This window comes from Lepidochelys kempii, chromosome 7 (assembly GCF_965140285.1).
Source record: "Lepidochelys kempii isolate rLepKem1 chromosome 7, rLepKem1.hap1, whole genome shotgun sequence".
NCBI classification, from domain to species: domain Eukaryota; kingdom Metazoa; phylum Chordata; order Testudines; family Cheloniidae; genus Lepidochelys; species Lepidochelys kempii.
The window spans coordinates 9,004,601-9,026,043 of NC_136386.1; the positions used below are offsets into that span (position 1 = coordinate 9,004,601).

A 21,443-nucleotide genomic window follows, 5' to 3' on the forward strand; every position below is an offset into this window, starting at 1 on the left:
TAATTATGTAAGTATGAAAGGGGGTCAATTTTTATGAATTTACCAAGGTCCACTTAGATTTGAAAGCTGAAATCTGACAAACTAGGTTTGCCAACTGGGTAAGTGCTGTAGTCAACAGAGAATGGAATCTAATAGAATTACCCCTTTTTTTTATTGAGTCCAGGACATTAGCTTACTAATTTTAAAGCTGGGTTCTTTTCAGGTCAATTTTAACTTGAACAATGTTTCTCAAATCAGGACACTTGCTTATTCTTAACAACCAACAATTTATTAATTCATCCAGAACCACATTAGTATACAATCAATCAACCCTTCAACACTTAACGTGTCGACACAACCAGATATTGAAATTTGCCAATCATGGCGGAACTAAGCAAGTCACCTGGCCTTTGTCACAGTATGAAAAGGCACGATACAGACAGCTAGATGCACGAAACACCTCCTCCTCCTCAAGCCCAGGCAAAACAGTGATTAATTCTTTTTGCAATGCATTGTGATTTTTATATAAAATTCTCGCTTTATCAAATATATCTGTGCACATTCCATAGTTAATGTTTTCCTTAGTCTTACAATATTTTAAATTTTCAGTACACGTTTACTAGCTTATTTTTCTTTTTTTAAAAAAAATGAGGTAACACACACAAATGCAAGAACTCTATTTCTCAGATATTTGTATTTTAAAAGGTATTTTTCATGTCAAGAAGTGCAATTTTGCTTATACAGTTCCTTTAAAGTGAAACAGCTTTACATGTCAGTTCCCTAATATCCTGCTCTAAGAACTGAACCAAATATCTTAATGCATTCTGTTTTAGATCTCTAGCTTTCCTATACACTGTTTAAGGTCAGGAGAGATCTATAGGCAAGTTATACTTACAGTAATTTATCTTTACCATTATAGGCAGGACAGTAAATATGCCTACACTCTGTGAAATTGCCTATGATTGTTACAGAATGGAAGTCAATAATATCTAAAATTATACCACTCAAGTGTTTACACTTAACGTAACACATTCTTGCTTTTGCATACAAATATATCTTCTGCCTCAGGGAACTGAGACACTGTACCATTGTAATGCAGGAATGGCATGGAATTCATTCTCAAAAATCCACAGTATATATAACATGGAACTCTGTCCTTCGTCTTCTTGAACTCAATCTTCAGATATTTATACAAATCTTTTACACATCATCCTTGAGTTACTGAAGTCAATGAGAGGGTTCCCACTAGGGTGACCAGATGTCCCTATTTTATAGGGGCAGTCCCGATTTTGGGGGCTTTGTCTTATATAGCCACCTATTCGCCCCCCCCCCCCAATCTTCTGTCCCGATTTTTCACACTTGCTGTCTGGTCACCCTAGTTCCCACTGAACTCAACGGGGTCAGGATTTCCCCTAGAGTAGAATTTTCAAACACACTCGGCACGGGCCTAACTCTGCCTTCGCTGAAGTCAACGGTAAAGCTCTGACTGACTTTAATGGGAGCTGAGTTAGACCAATACAGAGCACTTTTGAAACGCCCATCCACAGGGCCTGATCCCACTGAAGTCAGTCCCACTGTGTATCAGGCTCTTATTGCCTAGAACAACAATGTTCCTTTCATGATTTAGTTATATCTCAATTTAGTTGAGAAGCCTACACCATCCTATCATTTTTGCCAGACAAAACAGTTAATTCCTTTAAACCTCCTCAAAGAGAGTATATATAATACTGTGACTGTCAAGTTTTCTGCCACAGAAGAGCTGCTTTTGTGAAAAAATTAGAAATACCTGGAATTATCTGAACTACCTCAATATATGATTAAGAAAGATTTCTCACATAAGACCTGATCTAACCCAAACAGGGACCTTTGTCAGAGCTGGTGTTTTTTATAATTGTAACCTAATTTTTTTGGAGAAGTGGGGAGAGCCACAGGATTACACAAACTATTGCTAACTTTAGAAGATTTAGGTTTTTATCTTAAAAATGCAAGGTTTTTATCTGTAGCTGGAAAATGCCTCTGAGTTTAAAATATGACCTTTAGGGTATACACTGTATCAAATAGCAACTGCTTTGTATGGATAACAGGTGCTTTACAACGGAATAGCTTAAAATCTAAAGATAGGAAGTCAATTCCTACCCAGATATTTTATTTGCAACACGTACAATACTGCAGCATAGAAGCTTCAAGACCAAAGACTAGAAGAGGGACGGGAGAACTGTTTCCCCTATTATACTTTAATACATTTGTCATTCATACCATGACCAACTTGAGAAATAGTTCTGTATTAATCCTTCCGCAACACACACAACCCACCCCACCTCTCTCCAATTGTGCACAGCTTGCTACAAGAGGACAATTTATACATGAGACAAATATAACATGAAATGGATGGACAAATCTTTATACAAAAAAGTCAAGTAGTAAGAATTAGCGATGCAAACAACTAGTGCAAAAAATAATCTTGATAAATAGAAGTCACCAACAAAAAACTCTAGAATAAAATGTAGACCAGAAGAGAGAATATGAAAATACAGTAAAAAGCTATGGGAGTGTTTTTGATAGGGGATTTTGTTTGTAAGTTTTATACCAGCATGGATTTGTATCCATTTTAAACACATTTTAATGAAGTGTTGCTTAAAATAATGTTTTAAACCTCAAATTTGACCTAGAATTCATCATGTTTTACCCTAAATGGCCACTTGGAATGTTGTGATACATGATCGGCAGCCAAAAGCACAAGGTACATAAATTCTTCCACATCAAATGAGTAGTTAGTAAACTTTGGGTGTTCTCCCAGTGTTGGGTGGTGTCCCTGGAAAAATGAAACAGGTTTATGCAAGCAAATAAGGCACTTTTCATTTGAAAAACCAAGTAGAAAACTGAGTGATCACCATTTTAATTTATAATCTCCAATCCTCGGATCTCCCCTAAAGCAACAGTGCAAGTAAGTAACTGTGTAACAGCAGTGTTATTGACAAGTTGAATTAATGGCCAATTAATTTCATTTCTCTTCCTCCCCCAGCTATTAATATAAATGACTCCTTAATCAGAGCAGGGAAGTTAATTTGGGCTAAAGCACAGAAATCATATTTCATGTACAAAAATCGAGAGGATAAAAACAAATCTACTTTTAAACAATTAAAAAAAAGAGAAAAAATGATGTCCTCCCCCCACGACTAAACGTTACCTGATCTTGAGGGAACACTTTGTTCTTTTTTTGCCAGGTAATGTAACGGATGCCTCGCAGCCTTGCTAAATCTAGGTAGCAGCGTTCATCCTCACAGTTGTATCTGGGGACATGCAGCATCACAGTCATTTTATAGCAGATATTTACCCACAACGACTGCCCTGCAGTCTATCAAGATGGATAAAGTTTACAGTGTGCACGTTCGTTGTCAGTGGATAAAACCGAAAGAACGTGGGCAATGGGCCAAATTCTACTGTGACTTATAACCTTGGTGACTCCACTGATTTTAAAACAGGATTGCCCAGGGTGGAAATAAATGTTCTTAATAAAACAGCAGTATGTTTGGCCATTGTTTTTAAAAGCAAGGGTGTCTAATAACAATACCTTTCAGCCAAAAATATATTTAAGAGAAATGTAGGTAGGACAGAATGCAAATAACAGAGCTGGAATTTAGCCGGGATGCTGGCACTCCTGTCATGGAGTCTTTAAATGTAGTCATGACAGGAGTGCCAGCATCCCGGCTAAACCTTTAAGGGTTAGGACTTCCATTTCCCATCTCATCTAACAGACTCACCTGGTCACCACCATTCCCCCCATACTCCACCATACTGCTGCCACATTGACTCATAGGGAAGAATTCAACCAATACCCCCTCCTTTCTTTGGAGTTTTCCCATCCAAGGACTGTGTAGTCTGCTCCCTGCTTAGCCATGAGTTCTGTTGAAGTCACAGGCTAAGGTGGTGAGACTGTCATATAACAGATCACACATACATACCTTGCTCTTGCTGCAAAAAGACTTAGCAAGAGACTAGGCCTAAAATGTTTCAGCCCAAAAGATGAAAGTTATGAGCAACTGAAGTAGGGCCTTTATAATGGAAGCACACAGGCAACCCTATAGCTGTTGCTATAAATGCTAAAAATACGAACAAGGGAGTGAACATAAAGAACATTTGAAGTTACAGGCTTAAAAAAGGAAAAACAGACTTACAGTTCAAACACAACAGCCCAGTCTGGCAGAAAAAGTAAATGGGTAAGTCCAGCTCCATGCATTCCAATGAATATATCAGAGTTATGCGTGATTTTCAATTGCTCTGAAAATTCAAGTTCCCTGCAGGCAACATAATGTGTGTGGGTCTCCAGCATGCTCATCCATCTTAGCATGAATGAGCTACATGCAGATAATTCTGAAAAAGCGAACACTCCAAGCACTGATCTATTTTAAAAAAAATCTTCTAAACTGTAACTATTCAGCCCAGAACCAATTCAGCATGGAATTACAAAGATCGGAGATTTCAGAACTTCATTCTAGTAAGACTGTTATAGACTTACAGCTTTTTCAGATAGGTTATGACATTTAATTATGTTCCAATAATGATTCTTTGAAATTTGTTTGTTACATTCAAACACTTACTTTATTGGCTAGACCCAGGGGTGAAAGTCAAATTGAAAACTTACCGGTACGGGAGCCGGATCCCAGCCAGCCCTTCCACATTGCCTGGCCTGTGCCGCCTGGAGCTCCAGCGGCGATTTAAAGGGCCTGGGGCTCTGGTTGCCGCAGCTGCAGGAACAGCCAGAGCCCTGGGCCCATTGGCAGCCTGTGTATGTGCGGGGACATGACTGTGTGTGCATGACTCCCTCCTGGGGGGTGCAGATATTGAGCTTCAACTCACAGGTCTAGCATGCAGGGGATTAGACCGGGAGTCAGGGGATGGGCTCACCTCCTCTGTCTGTCACCGACCTGCTGAGTAATCTTGGGCAAGTCACTTCACCCCTGAGGTCTGTTTTGTCTGTCTAGACTCTCAGCTCTCTGAAGCAGGGACTGTTTCTTACTATGTGTGTCTACAGTGCCTAGCAAACGTGGCTGCAGTCTCTAGGCACCATGACACACAGGTCAGACACCGTAACTGTTACAAAAACAAACATGATAAAGGAAATTACAAAATAACCTATTGAAGGGGAGTGGAGGGAACGGACTTTTGGCCTCATGCCTCAGCGGTTCCCTGAGACGTGCAGCTAGCAGTGATCAGCAGCAAACCCAGATGCATGGTGGGCGCGTAATGTTTTTGGGAGATTTCAAAATTTATTATTCTTAACAGTAGGTTCAGTCTGGGGCCTGTCAAACCTCGACACATATTTTTTAATAGCACATTGTGAAAGGGGGGTGGAGAGAGTTTAACTAGTTCACACTAATTCCTCAGTAACAGGATTACTCTTTATATTGATGGTTCTTGCATTTTCTAAAAGCAGCTCAACATAGGTAGGAATTTTTCAGTAGGAGGGTGGGTGAGGGCTAGACCTCAGTTCCCGCATTTGTTACTGGATTATAATCAAGCGCAGCCAACAACACAGACACGATAAAGATTTTCAACCAATATACGTACTTGTACTTGTAATCTACTACTTTGACCTCAAACGCCGATACTGTTTTCAAAGCATTCACAAGCTAGGAAGGAAAGAGGAAAATTTAATGCAGTACTTGTTTTACTTCCTTTCCCCAGCAGCTTTCTACCTTCTCCACACACCCACAAGGAATTCTATGGGAGATGACAGCACATACTCCCACTGCTATATAAAGTATTTTTTTCCCCCAATCTCATCATCCCAGGTAGCAGCACACAGATTCCTTCATATCGTCCTACCTGCAATTAGGCATCTTACTTCTTGCAGCGAGATTAAATGAACTATATTTGTCTCTGAAGCAGCAGCAGATCTGATTCAATTATCTTCTATATGAGCCCTTCAGACCTGATTTGGAACCGCTGAAGCCAGTGGTTATTTTGTCATTGTCATGAATGGGGGCAAGACAGGACTTTTAGGGACAGATTTTCAAAGGTATTGAGGCACCTAAAAGACGCAGATAGGCACCTGTTGGGAGTTCCAGAAGCCCCTAGGCAGGACAGATACCTAACTCAATGGGAAATTAAATTAAATCAATGAAAACTTGACTCCTGACTTAATTAGGAATTTTGGAAACCACCACCAAGGGCCTCTCTGCATGCTTAGGCACCTAAGTACCTTTGAAAATCTAGCTCTTAGTTCTCAGAGCCAGATTCTGGGCTCAATCATGCCAGTATAAATCCGGTGAGATTCAACTTGTCTTTACTTAATCCAGTTTTACACTGGAGTGACTACCATCAACATAATTCAGTTTGTGCTAGGAACTAACATGAGAATTTAGCCCTCACTGCTTAATATAGGGATTGAGGCCCCAATGCAGCAAGGTATTAAGACTCACTGAACTCAATAGGAAGTCTCACATGCTAAAAGCTAGGCACTTGCTTTAGTACCTTGCTGAATCAGGGCTTTAGGTACCTTATGCCACACACTGCAATTAAAATCTACCCTGCCAGCCAACAGACAGTAACAGCAGCTCTTGTTAGTTCAAGGCCTGAAACCAAAGATGCCTTCTAAACTTCATCTGCCACAATGCCTAGTAGCTACTCAGTCTCTGCAGGAGAAAGTCACAAAGGTTTTCTGTACTTATAACCAAGTACAGCTCACACACTTATTACAGGCAATGTGAATGCAAGGTCAATGGGTTACACAAGACAAAACTACTAGCTTTACAAGCTACTTAGTAGACATATTTTGCCATTGGTTAGAACAGATGCAATTCTGGGCTTTTATGGACACGATTATTACTGCTTTTGAAAAAAAAACAGGATGATGGAGGAATGAGAGGGGTCGTGAGTGTTTTTCCCCCTATAATAGTATTGTCAAGAAAAAAGATGCTAACTTCTCTCTTCTTGGGAAGTGTCCATTACAAGAAAGCACATTGCATAGGGCAGGGCAGCGGAGGGGAAGCAATGCAGTCCAGTAGATAGGGCATGGGTCTAGGAATCTGGAGATCTGAGTTCTATTCCTGGCTCTGCCACTGACTTGCCTGTGGTCTGAACATTTCTAGGTCTCGGTTTCCCCATCTGTCAAATGGGGCTAATAATGCTTAATCCACCTGTGTCAAGCACTTTAGGAACTAGGAACAAAAAGTGCTATATGAACGCTACATGTTGTTATATATAGGAGCATGTCATTGCAAACATTATTCACTATGTGATTTGACAATGCAATGCAGGGTTCAAGTCCATACACTCAGATATGATCACCTGCAGTTTGGTCTGTCCACATAAAACAAAACATTTCATTAGTCTTCTGGCTTTCAGCATTGGTCTGCCAAAAAAAAAAATAAATGCTCTGGGGTGCGCAGAGAGACAATTTTAAAGAATAACATTCAGCCACAGATAAATTAGCTTTACAATCACATTATTACAGGCTTAGTGGAAGGGGGAAGCTTTAGACATGATCTATCTTGATTTTAGTAAGGCTTGGACACAGTCCCGCATAACATTTACAAAACAAACTGGGGAAATGAAGTCTAGATAAATTTACTATAAGGTGGGTGCAAAGCTGCTTGAAAGACAGTCGGAGAACACTTCAGTCTCTCTGGTCACTCGATTACAGACCTAGAAGTGGCAATTCTTCAACAAAAAACTTCAGAAACAGACTCCAAAGAAAGACTGCTGAACTGGAATTAATTTGCAAACTGCACACCATTAACTTAGGTTTGAATAAAGACTGGGAGTGGATGGGTCATTACACAAAGTAAAACTATTTCCCCATGTTTATTTTCCCCTCACTACTGTTTCTCACACGTTCTTGTCAACTACTGAAAATGGCCCACCTTGATTATCACTGCAAAAGGTTTTTTCCCCTCCGCTCTCCTGCTGGTAATAGCTCACCTTAAGTGATCACTGTCGTTACAGTGTGTATGGTAACACTCATTGGTTCATGTTCTCTGTGTATATAAATCTCCCCACTGTATTTTCCACTGAATGCATCCGATGAAGTGAGCTGTAGCTCACAAAAGCTTATGCTCAAACAAATTTGTTAGTCTCTAAGGTGCCACAAGTACTCCTTTTCTTAATTTTCAGAGAGTAGTTATCAATGGTTTTCTGTCAAACTGGAAGAGCAATCTATTGGGGTCCCACAGGGGTCAGTTCTGGGTCCAGTACTATTCAATATTTTTGTTAATGACTTGGATAACGGAGTGGAGAGTATGCTTATAAAATTTGCAGATGAGCCCAAAATGAGAGGGGTTGCAAGTGCTTTGGAAGACAGGATTAGAAATTCAAAATGACTGTGACAAATTGGAGAATTGGTCTGAATTTCATAAGATGAAATTAAAAAAAAAGTCTTTCACTTAGGAAGGAAAAATCAAATGCACAACTGCAAAATGGGGAATAACTGGCTAGGTGGGAGCACTACTGAAAAGGATGTGGGCATTATCAATGATCACCAATTGAACTAGTCAACAGCGTGATGCAGTTTCAAAAAGGGCTAATATTCTGGGTGCTGTATGTAAGACATGGGAGGTAACTGTCACACTTTGTTTGGCACTGGCAAGGCCTCAACTGGAGCATTGCATCCAATTCTAGGCACCGCACCTTAGGAAAGATGTGGACAAATTGGACAGAGTACAGAGGAGAGCAACTAAAATGATCAAAGGTTTAGAAAACCTGACCTATGAGGAAAGGTTTAAAAAAAAAAAGGGGGGGGGGAAGGACAGGGGGAAGGGACATGTTTTTTCTTGAGAAAAGATTGAGGAGGCACCTGATAACAGTCTTCCAATAGGTTAAGGGCTGTTATAAAGATGACTGTGATCAATTGTTCTCCATGTCCACTAAAGAAATAATGGGCTTAATCTGCAGCGAGGGAGATTTAGGTTAGATAGCTGGAAAACATTTCTAACTATAAGGGTAGTTAAGCTCTGGAACAGGCTTCCAAGGGAGTTTGTGGAATCCCCATCACCAGAGGGATTTAAGAAATGTCCACATCAACCTGTCTGGGATGATCGAGGCTTACTTGGTCCTGCCTCTGTGCAGGGGGAGGGCTGGACTTGATGACATCTCAAGGTCCCTACATTTCTATGACTGTGGGCATTTTTTTTTTTTTTATTTTTATTTTAAAGGCAGGCACTTCTGATCTGGCCGCACTACTTCCTGTCCTCTACCAATCTCCATAAGGAAATCGGCAAAGGCTACGAGGCTCACAGCCAGAGATATAGAAATGGATACTGGCTAGAACCTCTGTCAGATTAATGTAGTGTTACCACTGAGCCTGTTCAAGATTTACCATTAGATAGTGTATTGGTTTTATATGAAAATCCTAATGCATCATGCACAATACATAAGATTAAAAAAAAAAAAGTTTAATTTTTACCAAAGACAGTAAAATAATCCAACCTCATTCTGGTTCAATATTTTCCGGTAGTCGGTACTGCGTGCAAGTATTGTGACGCGAATTTTTCCATCCTAAAAAGAGATGAGAGATACTGCAATGCTATATACCCATCTGCAGGGCCTGACGGACCAAAAATACTCAGTAAAACTGCTATGAAATTTTTAAAAGGAAACAATTACTTGAGTATTAAAAATTTCTACATAGGTCTGGAGAAGATAAAGTGTCATATACAGGAGTGCCTCCATACCCCAGAGAAAACGTGGCTAGCTGAAGACAAAGGGCTGGTCTTCACAGACAGCCCTACACCAGTGCAGCTGCACTGCTGTAGTGAAGACGTTACTAGGCCAATGGGAGAGCTTCTCCTGTTAGTGGAGTTCAGCCACCTCCCCAAGAGGGGGTAGCTACGTCAATGGGAGAAGATCTCCTGTCAACATAGCACTGTCTACACAGGGGGTTAGAAAGGTGTAACTACATCAATCTGGGGTGTGGATTTTTCACACCCCTGAGCGACGTAGTTATACCGATATAGCATAATGCCCTCCAAAATTAACATAAACATTTCATATATTTTGCAAAATTCTTGATCCTAACAACAATGGAATGGTTTAAAAAAGTATATACTTTTATGGAGTACAAAAGAATCTCTGCATTGGCCATTACAGGCGTATCTGAAAGCAAGAAAGAAACAGAGGATGATTCATGCACAAGACTTGCAGAAAAAAGTTATTTTGCCTGTGTAGCCGTTCCCCCTCCCTCACCTTTTAAAATCAGTTGGACCCTTAGGGGTAAATTTTCCAAGTGGAACCCAGAGATTTAGCTGCATGAGTCCCATTAACGTCAGTAGGAGACGCACAGCTAAATGCTTGTGCTTTCAAAGCGTATCCCTTAGAGATAACATGTAGGCTACTCTCTGGCAAATACTTCAGAAAATCAAAAGCCGCTGCATCCACCAATGCAGCCACTGTAATGGTCTGAACAAATAACAAGTGTTTTAAAACTGGTAAGCCTAGGGCCTGCCTAATGGTACCATGCAGGGATCAGAGGGCCAGATTTGATTGCTCCTTTCTCTGCTCCCAGGTCATCAGAGACTCTGTGGCTCTGCAGAAGCAGCACCTGAGTCTCTGTAGAAAGGAAGTGCACCATGCATGGCTTTGCGGTGTTCTCTCAGGTGTTCAAGGGCAGCGCTTGATAGCCACTCCAGAAGGAGCTACGCATCCAGCTCTCCTGGCCTGGAAGAACATTTGTCATAATGCAGGTCCTTGGAGACAGAAGGGCTGAAATGGGGAAGAGGTGTGCTAAGGTCTTCTCCAGTGGGAACAGGACTTGGAGCAGCCTTCTACAAATACGTGTAGATATTTGCTAAAAGAACTTTTTGAAACAAAAGGTGGACCCAAAACCTCAGTATGAGGGACCCAAAAAAATAGTAATATTTGCCACTAGTTTCTGCTGGACACTCGCAGCTACTTCTACTTACTGGGGTAAGAACTAGGATTGCTTAAAGAAAAGAAATGCAAGCTTCATACCAAGTTTGTATCAGTCATACCTTGGGTCCTTCTTGTGTGATATTTAATCTGTGTAACACATGCTGGGAAAATGCTCTAAATAATCCTGTACCATGACAGCCAGAGATCTGAAATCAGAGAGGCAATTTATATTATAATCAGATGCTTCACTTACAGTTTATATCACAAGTATATAAATTGTAATAACTCAGCTAGGTTTTTCCAGCATTTGTTTGCTGAAGTTTTATGCTGATACGAACATCGATATCTAGTTTTCACATTGACAGGATAAAAAGGACTCACCAGTGGTGTATTGTAAAATAAGCCATATCGCATTCGAGGCAATAATGAAAACACTGCTTCTTTAAAGCATACCTGAAAGGGAAGACCATTAAAGTTATGATTGTACTCTAATACACAGTTAAAGGGGCACACCACATGCTTGCTCACTGCAGATACTGTTTATATTGGGGCAGCAACTAGAGTCACCAATCAAGGATCATAATGCCATTATATTAGGCACTTTGCAAACTAACAGAACAAAGGGTATGTCTATAACACAATCACAAGGTGGGACTGCAGCTTGAGCAGACATACCTGAGCTAGCTGTAATCTAGATCTCTCAGGTCTGGAGCTACCTGGGGTTCCAGGTAATTACACTCGCAGGGCTAGCCTGGGATGAAGAGCACGCTGCTGCAGTTTCCCTGCTCCGGGACCTAAACAAACTAGATTAAAGCTAACTCAGTTGTGTCTACTCGAGCTGCAGTCACACCTTGTGAGTGCAGTATGGACATCCCCAAAGACAGCTGCTGTTCCAGAGAACTCAGTCTAGGGTTTTGACAAGATGCAACAGGTGGAAAAAGACAAAAAGGAGTAGGTAGGATGGTGAACAAGGGAATAGTTGGGGTTTCATGGATCAGTAGTCACAGGTGTTCATCTAGCTAAGCAGATGCAGCAATCTAGAGGCATTGTGGAAGAGGCAGGTTTAAAAGGAGGGATTTAAGAGAGGACAAGATGAATTCCCACTGAAGGCAGCTAGATTTTTGAGAACAAAAATCAAGGGTAGACTATATACCAGAGTCTTCATATCTTGGAAGCAGGGAAGGAATATCGTAATAGGTCATGAATATCAAACAAAAGCTATATTAAAGACACAGATGAGAAATACAACCCAATGAAAACTACAAGATTTGGAACGAACGATACCACAAAAAAACCCTTAGGGCTTGTCTATACGGCAAGTTAGTGCGTGGCAAGCCAGGGTGTGAATCTACAGCACAATAGCTTGCCACACAGTATCTCACTGTGCAAACCCTGCTACAACATGCTAAAATATCCATAATGTACTCCAATGTCAGAAACAGGCGTACATCTGCTGCTGATGCAAAAACCCCGATCTTTAAATATCTCCTCTCACAGAACCATGCAAGTATGGCTCTGTCTACACAAGAGCTGCCACCACTTCAGGGAAGGGGGTTGCAACCCTGGTCTTAATTTGTAGGGAAACCTCGAGTCTAGCTATGCTTTGTTACCAGGGTAAGGCCTTCTCCTGAAATATTGGCTTTTGGTTTGGCTGGGAAACTCCATCATGGCACTATAGCTTAATATACAATTCCATACCCTTTTAGAGTCATATGTTTTCAAGTGTATTATGTGATAGTCAGTAAATGCCTTCCAGGTCTCACTGAACAAATCCCCATAGCCATACGAGCTCTAGGAGAAAAGAGAAAACACACACATACACGCACAATGAATAAAAGCTCTCATGTAACAATCTGTGGATTCGATATATTAGTTCAGGTTCTTATATTGGCCCCATCACCATAGTAACCAGGACAGCCTGGAGCAAACCACAGACGTTTGCAATGTCTAAAACTGATAATTGTGTTAGCTAACTCAGATTAACTGGCAATGAATCAACTCAGGTTAAAAACAGGCATAAATTCTAGTCTAGACAAACCTGAAGAGGTGGAGAGACCAGCCAGCAAGGGGAGGTGTCCAGCACACCCTCTTCTCCCCAAAGACAAAAGAACTAACACTGGGTGTGGGGTGGCAGGGCAGAGGGAAGGATGGGTATGTAAAGTGGGGCTGCTGAGATTAACAAACCCATTTGTGAATGCATGTGCAGAGCAGGCATTTGAAATAAAGAGTTATTGTAAGCCTGCTCCGGATCCTCCTTGATTCTGGGACAGGCTCCTGGTTCTAGAAACACCCTCTGCACATGCCTACCTGCTTGAGTGACACAGAGCGGCTACTTGATTCAGCCAGTGTGCCTTTGATGGAAACACTTCTATTTGCTGGATGAAATAACAGGCAAATTTGTGATGAAATTCGGCACTACCCGTAACAACTTGTTGCAGTATCTCATAACATAATGGGTAAAAATGCCTCTAGTGGCTGGACTATATAAAGATGGAAGCCTGCTACTGCCTTCAAGCCAGTTAGGTCACATCTACTCTATAAACTTTGTTCGATGTAAGTTACGTCAGTGTACGGTCACCGAAGTTAGTATATCGATCATGCAGACTTAGCTGCTTGTGTTGATGCTGCACATACTCACCAGAAGTCCTTACAAAGCGTAGTACACCACAAGTAGGTATCCCAGTGTGCCACGCACCACCACCCAGCGCAATGCCTTTTGGGAAATTTTTACAGCGTACTGTGGAGTAGAACTTACATCAACCTAACTTTGTAACGTAGACTACTAGGTGTTCAGGGAGGTGGTTTTACTGTGTTGCCATAATGGGTCACTTATGCAGACAAATCTGAGTGTAGACACATGCACAAATAGGTCAATATAAATCACTATGTCAGCCTAACTTTGTAATCCTAACAGATCCTGTCCTTTAGCTCAAGCAGTAGAGGCCCATGCTGTCAGATCTAAAGGTTGGGTTCAATCCCTGCAGGTGACCCTGCCACAGAATCACCACACTTCTGCTCCCTGGTACACCTTCTCTCCACAGATATTAATAGATCACTAATATGTATGGAACAAAGAGGCATCAGTGCTTTCTTTTGGACTACAGTTAGATATGTGCTCAGGAAGCTGGAAGCGGATTGCTTTTTGTAGCACGTACACTTCTTTTGGATGTTGCAGCTGTTTTGTCCATCAGTCTTTAATGTGAAGTGAAAATAATTTTTAATAAAACCAATTTTTTAAGAGAGACTAAAAAAGATTGCAAGACAGAGCAGGCAGCCAGTGAAATGTAACAGAATCTAAAGGATGGCATATTTCATTAGGTTGCAGCTTTGCTTTTCCCCCCACTGCTGCAATGAAGTTTTAATGAATTTCAGGTTCGATATTATTCTCCAGCATCTTGTGTTATAAGAACTGCTCTTCCAGATCAGTAGCAAAGCACTGATCTTCAAAGCTGAAAGCTCTACTCCTATCGCTGCCTATTCTCCATAAAAGAACTGATTGTAGGGGAATTTATAAACGTCACTTTTTTATGTGGCTGAAGGTGGGGTGTCTGCAGATAATGCCTGATTAGATTCCTGATGTATTTCCTGTTCATTTTCTGCTGTGCTTCACCTACATCTAAGGGCATTTCTGTTTAATAAGGACAGTACAGCAATTCTACAGGAGCAAAAAAGTGCATGCATATCTAATTATGTTAAGAAGAAAAGGGAATCAGTAATAAGCTGGAGTCTGTCTTTTAGTAACCACAGACACCTCTCAGCAAATCAAGAAGTTTCTTGGTGCCATCATCTGGTGGTAAGAGGTAATAAAATCTGTGTCAACAAAAAGAAAAAAAGAGTACTTGTTGGTACCTTAGAGACTAACCAATTTAGTTGCTCAAATATACTGGTTAGTCTCTAAGGTGCCACAAGTACTCCTTTTCTTTTTGCGAATACAGACTAACACGGCTGCTACTCTGAAATGTGTCAACAAAAGTGATCTGTTCCAGTAGATAAAAAATTGCATTTATTTTGTGTTAATCATTTGTAAGAAGTAATACAATGTTAAGACCCTAGTAATACAGGAACAATAGGAAAAGTATCCCTGCTCTTTTTAAAAGGAAATCATCATGAGGCTTTGATATATTTGATCTCTTAGGAAGACCACAAATTATATGTGTTCATGTCCCTATTAAACTTACAGATGCTACACGTAAAGGAAGACTGATGCTTATATTTTACATGTATTGGCTTCCAATATATTAGAGAACCTAGAAACAGGTTATTTTTGTCTGATTTGTCCAGGAGGATTCATGTTGAAGAGCAAGGAGATATACCCTGCTGAGACCTGGCAATTCTAGGAAGGTTAACATTCAGATGAGTTAGAACATACAGAGAATGCAGAAAATAGTTGTTAAAAACAAAATCCTGCATCAGTTTGAGACAATGTTCTAGAGAGGTGGAATTTCTGGACTGCAATGTTATTGCTAATTTTTCAACCAAGTGATTAAAAAAAAACAAAAAAAAAAAAACAACCAACTAGTCCTACATCACTCAGTAGGGGTTAATAAACTCATTTCCCCATGCTTAACAGACAAATTGTCAAAATTTCAATTCAGTAAAGGCCACTAAAAATGTTCAATTAGAAGTAGTGTGGTTAGGTGGGACTAATTTATTTTTAATGTCATAGTAGCACATTTAAAGGCAATCAAGAGAACTGACTGCAAAGAGACTGTTCATGAGCTAGCCATTAAATAGCAAGATTTAGGGTGTTTGCTTGGGGTTTTTTTAAATACAGGTTGCACATTTCTTTTGTGGGGAAAACAATACAAGCAGCTGTATTTCCCTGTCTCATACCTACAAATTCCATAAGACTAAATCTAACCCAAAGTTCTTAGGGGAAATTCTACTTTGAAATTCTATATGAAGAAATAACGTCAGACTGTGAAAGCGAGAGATAATTAGAAAGATTTTGTTATATACAATGAGAAACTAAACACTTAGCAATACAGCTGGAATACAGTGGCAACACTGAGAAAGTACTTACTAAAATTCCAGCATGACTAGGATTGCCGTTCTCTCAGTGCTGTAGCCGTGTAGCATTCTATATGGTAAGCACTAAGGACAGTATTTCAAGACAGGATCTTAGTTAAGCAACATCTGTGCAGGAGTTGGATGTGGCTTGGTTAACAGATCACTAGTGCAGCTGTGCTAGCCAGGACAGGGTTAAACACATCCATGCTGCGCGAGAGCATCTAACCGAGTTGGCCAGCAGACCAGAAGTGTGTGCGCTCAGGGCCCAGTGATGGGTTAATTCGGCCCTCCCTAGCTGGAATGCTGTTTTGCAGTGTGGTCGCTCTTGCAGGAGTGAGGCTAGCTCCAGTGGAGTAACTTGAGCTAGCTGTTGCAGTGAAGACAAGCCCTTCGTCTCACTTTTACTGGTATGAACAAGAGGTGGGTCAAAATTCCACCATGCTCACATGAGGTGTTCTTCAACAAAAACAGTCCTGCAGAGCTGGGGCCTGATACTCCTTCCTGCAGTCAGGTAGGGCGTGTGTCACTCAGTTGAATTCACCCTGCCAGGCAAGAAGCCTCTGAAGGACAGGTGGGATTTTCAGGCCCTAGGACTCCATATTTTAAAGATGCAAAGACTCGCATGTGTCATTTAGCAGGTCTCACCAAGTGATTTGATTACAATGTACAAGCTTGTATAATAAATAAGCCAAGGCTCATTCCAGGGCAGTACTGCTGCTTTGCTAGAAGATAAGCATGGGATGCTGTTCAAGCAGCACACGATACACCGTGTGATACAACCACTACAAATATTTTAAAAGGAGGTCCTACTTACAGTGTCCCACATGACAATGTTGACATCTGTGCTGAACGAATTGTTAATATGCTGAGTGATATAAAGATTGACAAAGTCACAGAAGTGATGGTACATATTAACACCTGGCAGGAGAAATAAAAGCTCTTTACTAATAAAGCAGGATACTACATTATTCATTCCCATTTTTGTAAAAAATCATGTTTATTATTCAGAGGCAAATTACTAAATACGCTCCCTGTTCCTGTGTATAGAAAGGTCTGGATTTTAAATTCGTTTTACTCTTTATGTGACTGAGAACTTGTATACTCCTTAGAGATGCAGCGCTTCAGGGGGATGGAATCACATGAGAAAACTATGAAGTAACCATTCATTTTAAGAAAAAGCCAAGGAATAGGCAGGGCAAAAGCAGTATGAAATTAAACCACAAATTAAACTTCATTGAAGTTACACTTGCTATTGTGATTTTCTATTGTATACTAAAGCTACTGCCACATTAACGGTACTGCCATGTCAAGCTGCACATTGCAAACACTAATATTAGGACTTCAACAAAATGTTTTCAGGCTTTTTTTAAAATAAGTACAGTAAACTTCACCTTGGGCTGTGGGATAAGACACTACTCTTGCGACATGATTCATTTAGCACCTGCTCCAAAGCCCGCTTCAAACAGACCCTGGAGTGCAGTGTTTTTACCCACTCCTATTTAAAAACAAAAGCCTAATCTATTTGTCTAAATACCGGACTAAATATTCTCCCCTATTAATGTTAAATCTCTAAAATGAAGAACATTAAACTAAGATGAATAAACTGCAGAAATGCTAAAATACTCATGATGGAAAGACCTTCTTAAGATACTTCAGGCCTCTCATGAAGTTTGATATGGTGCAGGACAGCAATCACTAGGGCTCTCCCAGATTGAAGTAGATAAGATATTACATACTTTGCAGCTGATTTTCACGTAGCTCAAAGCCTTAAAAGATTTCTTTAAAAGCTTTTTTTATACTTTTAAACTGACACATCTACATAAAAAGTTATTTGCTCGGGGTCTCTTCTTGAAGTACATGACTTCCACCCACCACCCTATAACTGTTACATACCTATGTATGCAGAAGCTGCAATTACTGAAGTCCTAGAGCCAGTAATAAATTATGTTTACTCCCATAATGTGCAAGTGCAATATGAAATCAGTCATCATGAGTCAAAGTTTAATGGAAGTGGTGTGAAACTTTTCTGGGTGGTTGTTTTTTTTTTTTTAAGCGTCTATTAATAGTACAAAACTTGCACTGTGTCACAATCTCTCAGATTTGGTTGAACTATGAAAAGGGAGTGAAAACAAAGTCTTATAATCTTACTCTAATTCAAAGATCTATAAACACCACATACATGTTCAGAGTGAGTTTCATACACACACACCCTAAAAATGTAATGTAAATAGACACTACATTATCACACTTATGACACAGAAAAATAATATCGGTTACCTGCATCTAATTTCATGAAGTAAGTTGGCTTTTCAATAATAATGTCACATTTGCCATCTTCTATGGGTCTGAAGCTTAGTGGAGTATATGTCTGAAGTTCGGCAAACCTGAAATTATTCAATGATATGTAGTATGCTTTTAAGATAAAGTACCTATTACACATTCAGAGTTTAGTGACAGTTCACAATGTAAATTTCATCTAATAATGCTGCCAAAGTTTGATAAGGTTTGACAATTAAAAATAATTTTTAATTGTAACTGAAGGGTTTTAGGTCATTAGCTTCAAAAGGTTAAAAATTCTGCCTTTGATCTCGAGAGCAAGCAGCATCTTTGATCTACAAATCAACCCAGCAGAGAACTGTGAAAAGTGTCTTTCCTTCCATCCATATTTCCAGGGTGCAGTTAATTTGAATACATTTCTGTCCCACTGGTTGATCTGCATTTAAAAGGCATTCCACTACAGACCTCAATGCTTTGGCGAGATGAACGCCTGCAGGTGCAAGGCTGATTACGTCCGAAGCCAATTAGGAGAATTCATTTTGCTGGTAACCAACAGTCTGCATATTGACAGCCATCTTTTGAAAATGGATCAGAGGTTCAGATGGCACTGAGATTACTGATCACAGTGAGGACAATGAGGTTAAACATGGCCAGAGAGAGGAACCCAAAGGAACTCTAGTGAGGTCAGAGAAAGAACAAATGGAAGCAGACAAGGAGGGAAAAGGAATCCTTAGATCCTACTTGATGTCTCCTGCCCTAGAGATTAACCTGCAACTATGGGTATGTCTACAATGCAATTAAGGTGGGAGGGTCCCAGAGCAACAGAGCCCAAGCCCCATGAGCCTGAGTCAGCTGGCATAGGCCAGCCACAGGTTTTTAATTGCAGTGCAGACAAACCCTATGTGACAGCAGCACTTCCAGTGGCAACAGAGCCAGGGATCCCACACTACCTCACTCCAAGATGGCGTGTCCTCACGAAACACTTCCCTGCAACCATCCCTGAGCCTTGTAGATTGTTGCACCCAGCCCATAATGTCAAGCACAAAGTCCCTTTTGCAGGTACAGGAGTGTAAAGCACAGATATCAAGTAGGCCCCAATTCAGCAAAGCACTTATGCTCAAAGTTTAAGTCCTTGGCTGCTAATGGTGCTTTTCATCTGTAAATCTCAAACTACTGTACACAAAGAATGATCATTACTGCCTCATTCTACAGATGGGACAGCGGAGGTGCAGACAGGTTAAGTGACAGTACTCAGACACTCAGCTAGGCAAAAGCAAGGCAAAGTTCAGAAGCCAGGTTTCTGACTCCCAGCACTGTGCTCAGTCCATTATTACTTTTCACATTTTTGGTTTGTTTCAGAGACAGTTTCAAGCGGATCTCAAACAAAATGACAGTGCTGTTTTGGATCAAGATGGGACAATATCCTTTTCTCCAACTAACTGTTGGATCAACAGTTACTCAAACTTAACTGTGAGACATTTATAGTCTTTTGCCCACATCAGTGCTGAAAACAGCAGCAGCAAATGTATGATCACATCAAGTTCTGCTATGCCTACGTGAGTGTGGGATTCAATCTGTATTCACTTCTTATTTCCGAGAGTCAGCATTTCTCAGTATGAAATGCATTAGCACTAAATGCCTCACTGAGAACTGTTGATGCCAAAGAAAGGCAGGCAAAGAAAGAAGAGTAAAAACCAACTCTTAACTTGGAAACAGTGACAATTCCAAATCATACCAAGACTGCAGAGGACTCTTGCGCTGACCTTCAGCCATGAATGCTTGACTGTCAAAGTTACAACGGCCTCCGATTTCTCCTTTCTGGAGAAAGTCCTCCTTGAATCTGAGGCGAAAGAATAAAAACTTATGAACATAAAATACCTGGCCCAAGCGCAGCCGTTCAAGAGGAGCCCAGCCCAAGACAGATCAGCACTGAGGTACGCTGCAGTTCTACATGGGTACGCTTGCACAGCAGCCGGCTCAGGACAATGCAGTTAGGTGCAAGGTCAATTCAGCGAAGTACTTAAACATGAGCTTAAGTTTCAGCACAGGTAGCCCCACTGACTTAAATAAGGCTACTCACGTGCTTAACGTTAAGCACGTACTTAAGCACCTTGCTGAACTGGGGCCTTCGTTTCACTTTCTGAGCATTAGAGTCACCCACAAAAATCACTTAATATAAATTATTATCTATTTTCATATAGTACAAGAGGGTTGAAATTTACCAGGAAGTGATAGCACAGACTACAGAAAAAAAAAACAAAAAAAAACCTGGTGATTCCTCCAGCGCAGAATATCCTTCAGCCAATTAATACATTTCATAATATTACAAGAATTCAGATGGCACAGTATCAAAATAGCATTCAAAACCAGCAATACTGTACTTGGTTCATCAATAGGGATATTTTTCAGCTACTAACATTAAATCTTTTAATAAGATTTAAATGTGTGCGCTAGTTAAAGGGACATCAGTAACTTTTTTTTTAAAAAGTCGTGTATTCAGAGGGGAAATGTTTTCTATGATAACAAGTAACACCTAAGATTAACAGAAAAGATTCCCAATTTTTTTTAAAAAAGAAAAGAAGTACTTGTGGCTCCTTAGAGACTAAAATTTGAGCATAAGCTTTCGTGAGCTACAGCTCACTTCATCGGATGCATCCGGTGAAGTGAGCTGCAGCTCACGGAAGCTTATGCTCAAATAAATTGGTTAGTCTCTAAGGTGCCACCAAGTCCTCCTTTTCTTTTTGCGAATACAGACTAACATGGCGGCTACTCTGAAACCTGCCAAATTTTTTTTAACGTCTTTAATTTGTGCATGTAATGACACTGCCTATTCAGTTTCAGAGTTTCCTCTTGTGCAATCAGTTAGCCATCAATTCTGTTTTGATCGCTGCACCCACATGGAGCTCAGTACAGGAGATGGACATTAGTTTTACCTGTTTGTGTAATTACAGTAACACAAACAGTTTACCAAGAAATGACTAGCAGGTGATAAAAGCATGTTACAGACATGGGCAGCATGTGTAATCTTGTTATAAGCATGCCAGTAGGTGCTCTAAGGAACTGTTAAAAGCAATCTAGTGATCTGTTGGGTTCTAATGATGTATTAAAATACATATTAATCATAAATTAACCCTTTAAAAACTTTTTATAAATGTAACCTTACTAGTAAGTGTGACCAAGCACTTTATATAACAATAGAGGCAAGAAAGATATTTATCTTTAAATAGGAAAATGTGATTGTGAAGCCAAGAAATAGGGATGCAGGCTCAGGACAGGTGTAGCAACACACTATCTTGAACTCATTTTTTAAAATTTGTTTTGATTTCAAG

At 40.3% G+C, this 21,443-nt stretch overlaps 1 protein-coding gene across 1 annotated transcript in view; it reads right to left on the reverse strand.

The window, feature by feature from the left end:
- Positions 1-262: 262 nt before the first annotated feature.
- The window catches only part of EOGT (EGF domain specific O-linked N-acetylglucosamine transferase), a 32,950-nt gene continuing 11,769 nt past the window's right edge, over positions 263-21,443 (reverse strand). Inside the window, exons 6-16 of the mRNA XM_073351055.2 lie at positions 19,850-19,954; positions 18,115-18,221; positions 16,652-16,755; positions 12,526-12,618; positions 11,209-11,280; positions 10,947-11,033; positions 9,406-9,474; positions 5,548-5,609; positions 4,155-4,274; positions 3,167-3,269; positions 263-2,791 (exon numbers count right to left, since the gene is read on the reverse strand). Of these exons, the coding sequence (XP_073207156.1) occupies positions 2,645-2,791; positions 3,167-3,269; positions 4,155-4,274; positions 5,548-5,609; positions 9,406-9,474; positions 10,947-11,033; positions 11,209-11,280; positions 12,526-12,618; positions 16,652-16,755; positions 18,115-18,221; positions 19,850-19,954 (1,069 nt within the window). The 3' untranslated portion in view covers positions 263-2,644. The remainder of the gene's footprint in view (positions 2,792-3,166; positions 3,270-4,154; positions 4,275-5,547; positions 5,610-9,405; positions 9,475-10,946; positions 11,034-11,208; positions 11,281-12,525; positions 12,619-16,651; positions 16,756-18,114; positions 18,222-19,849; positions 19,955-21,443) is intronic.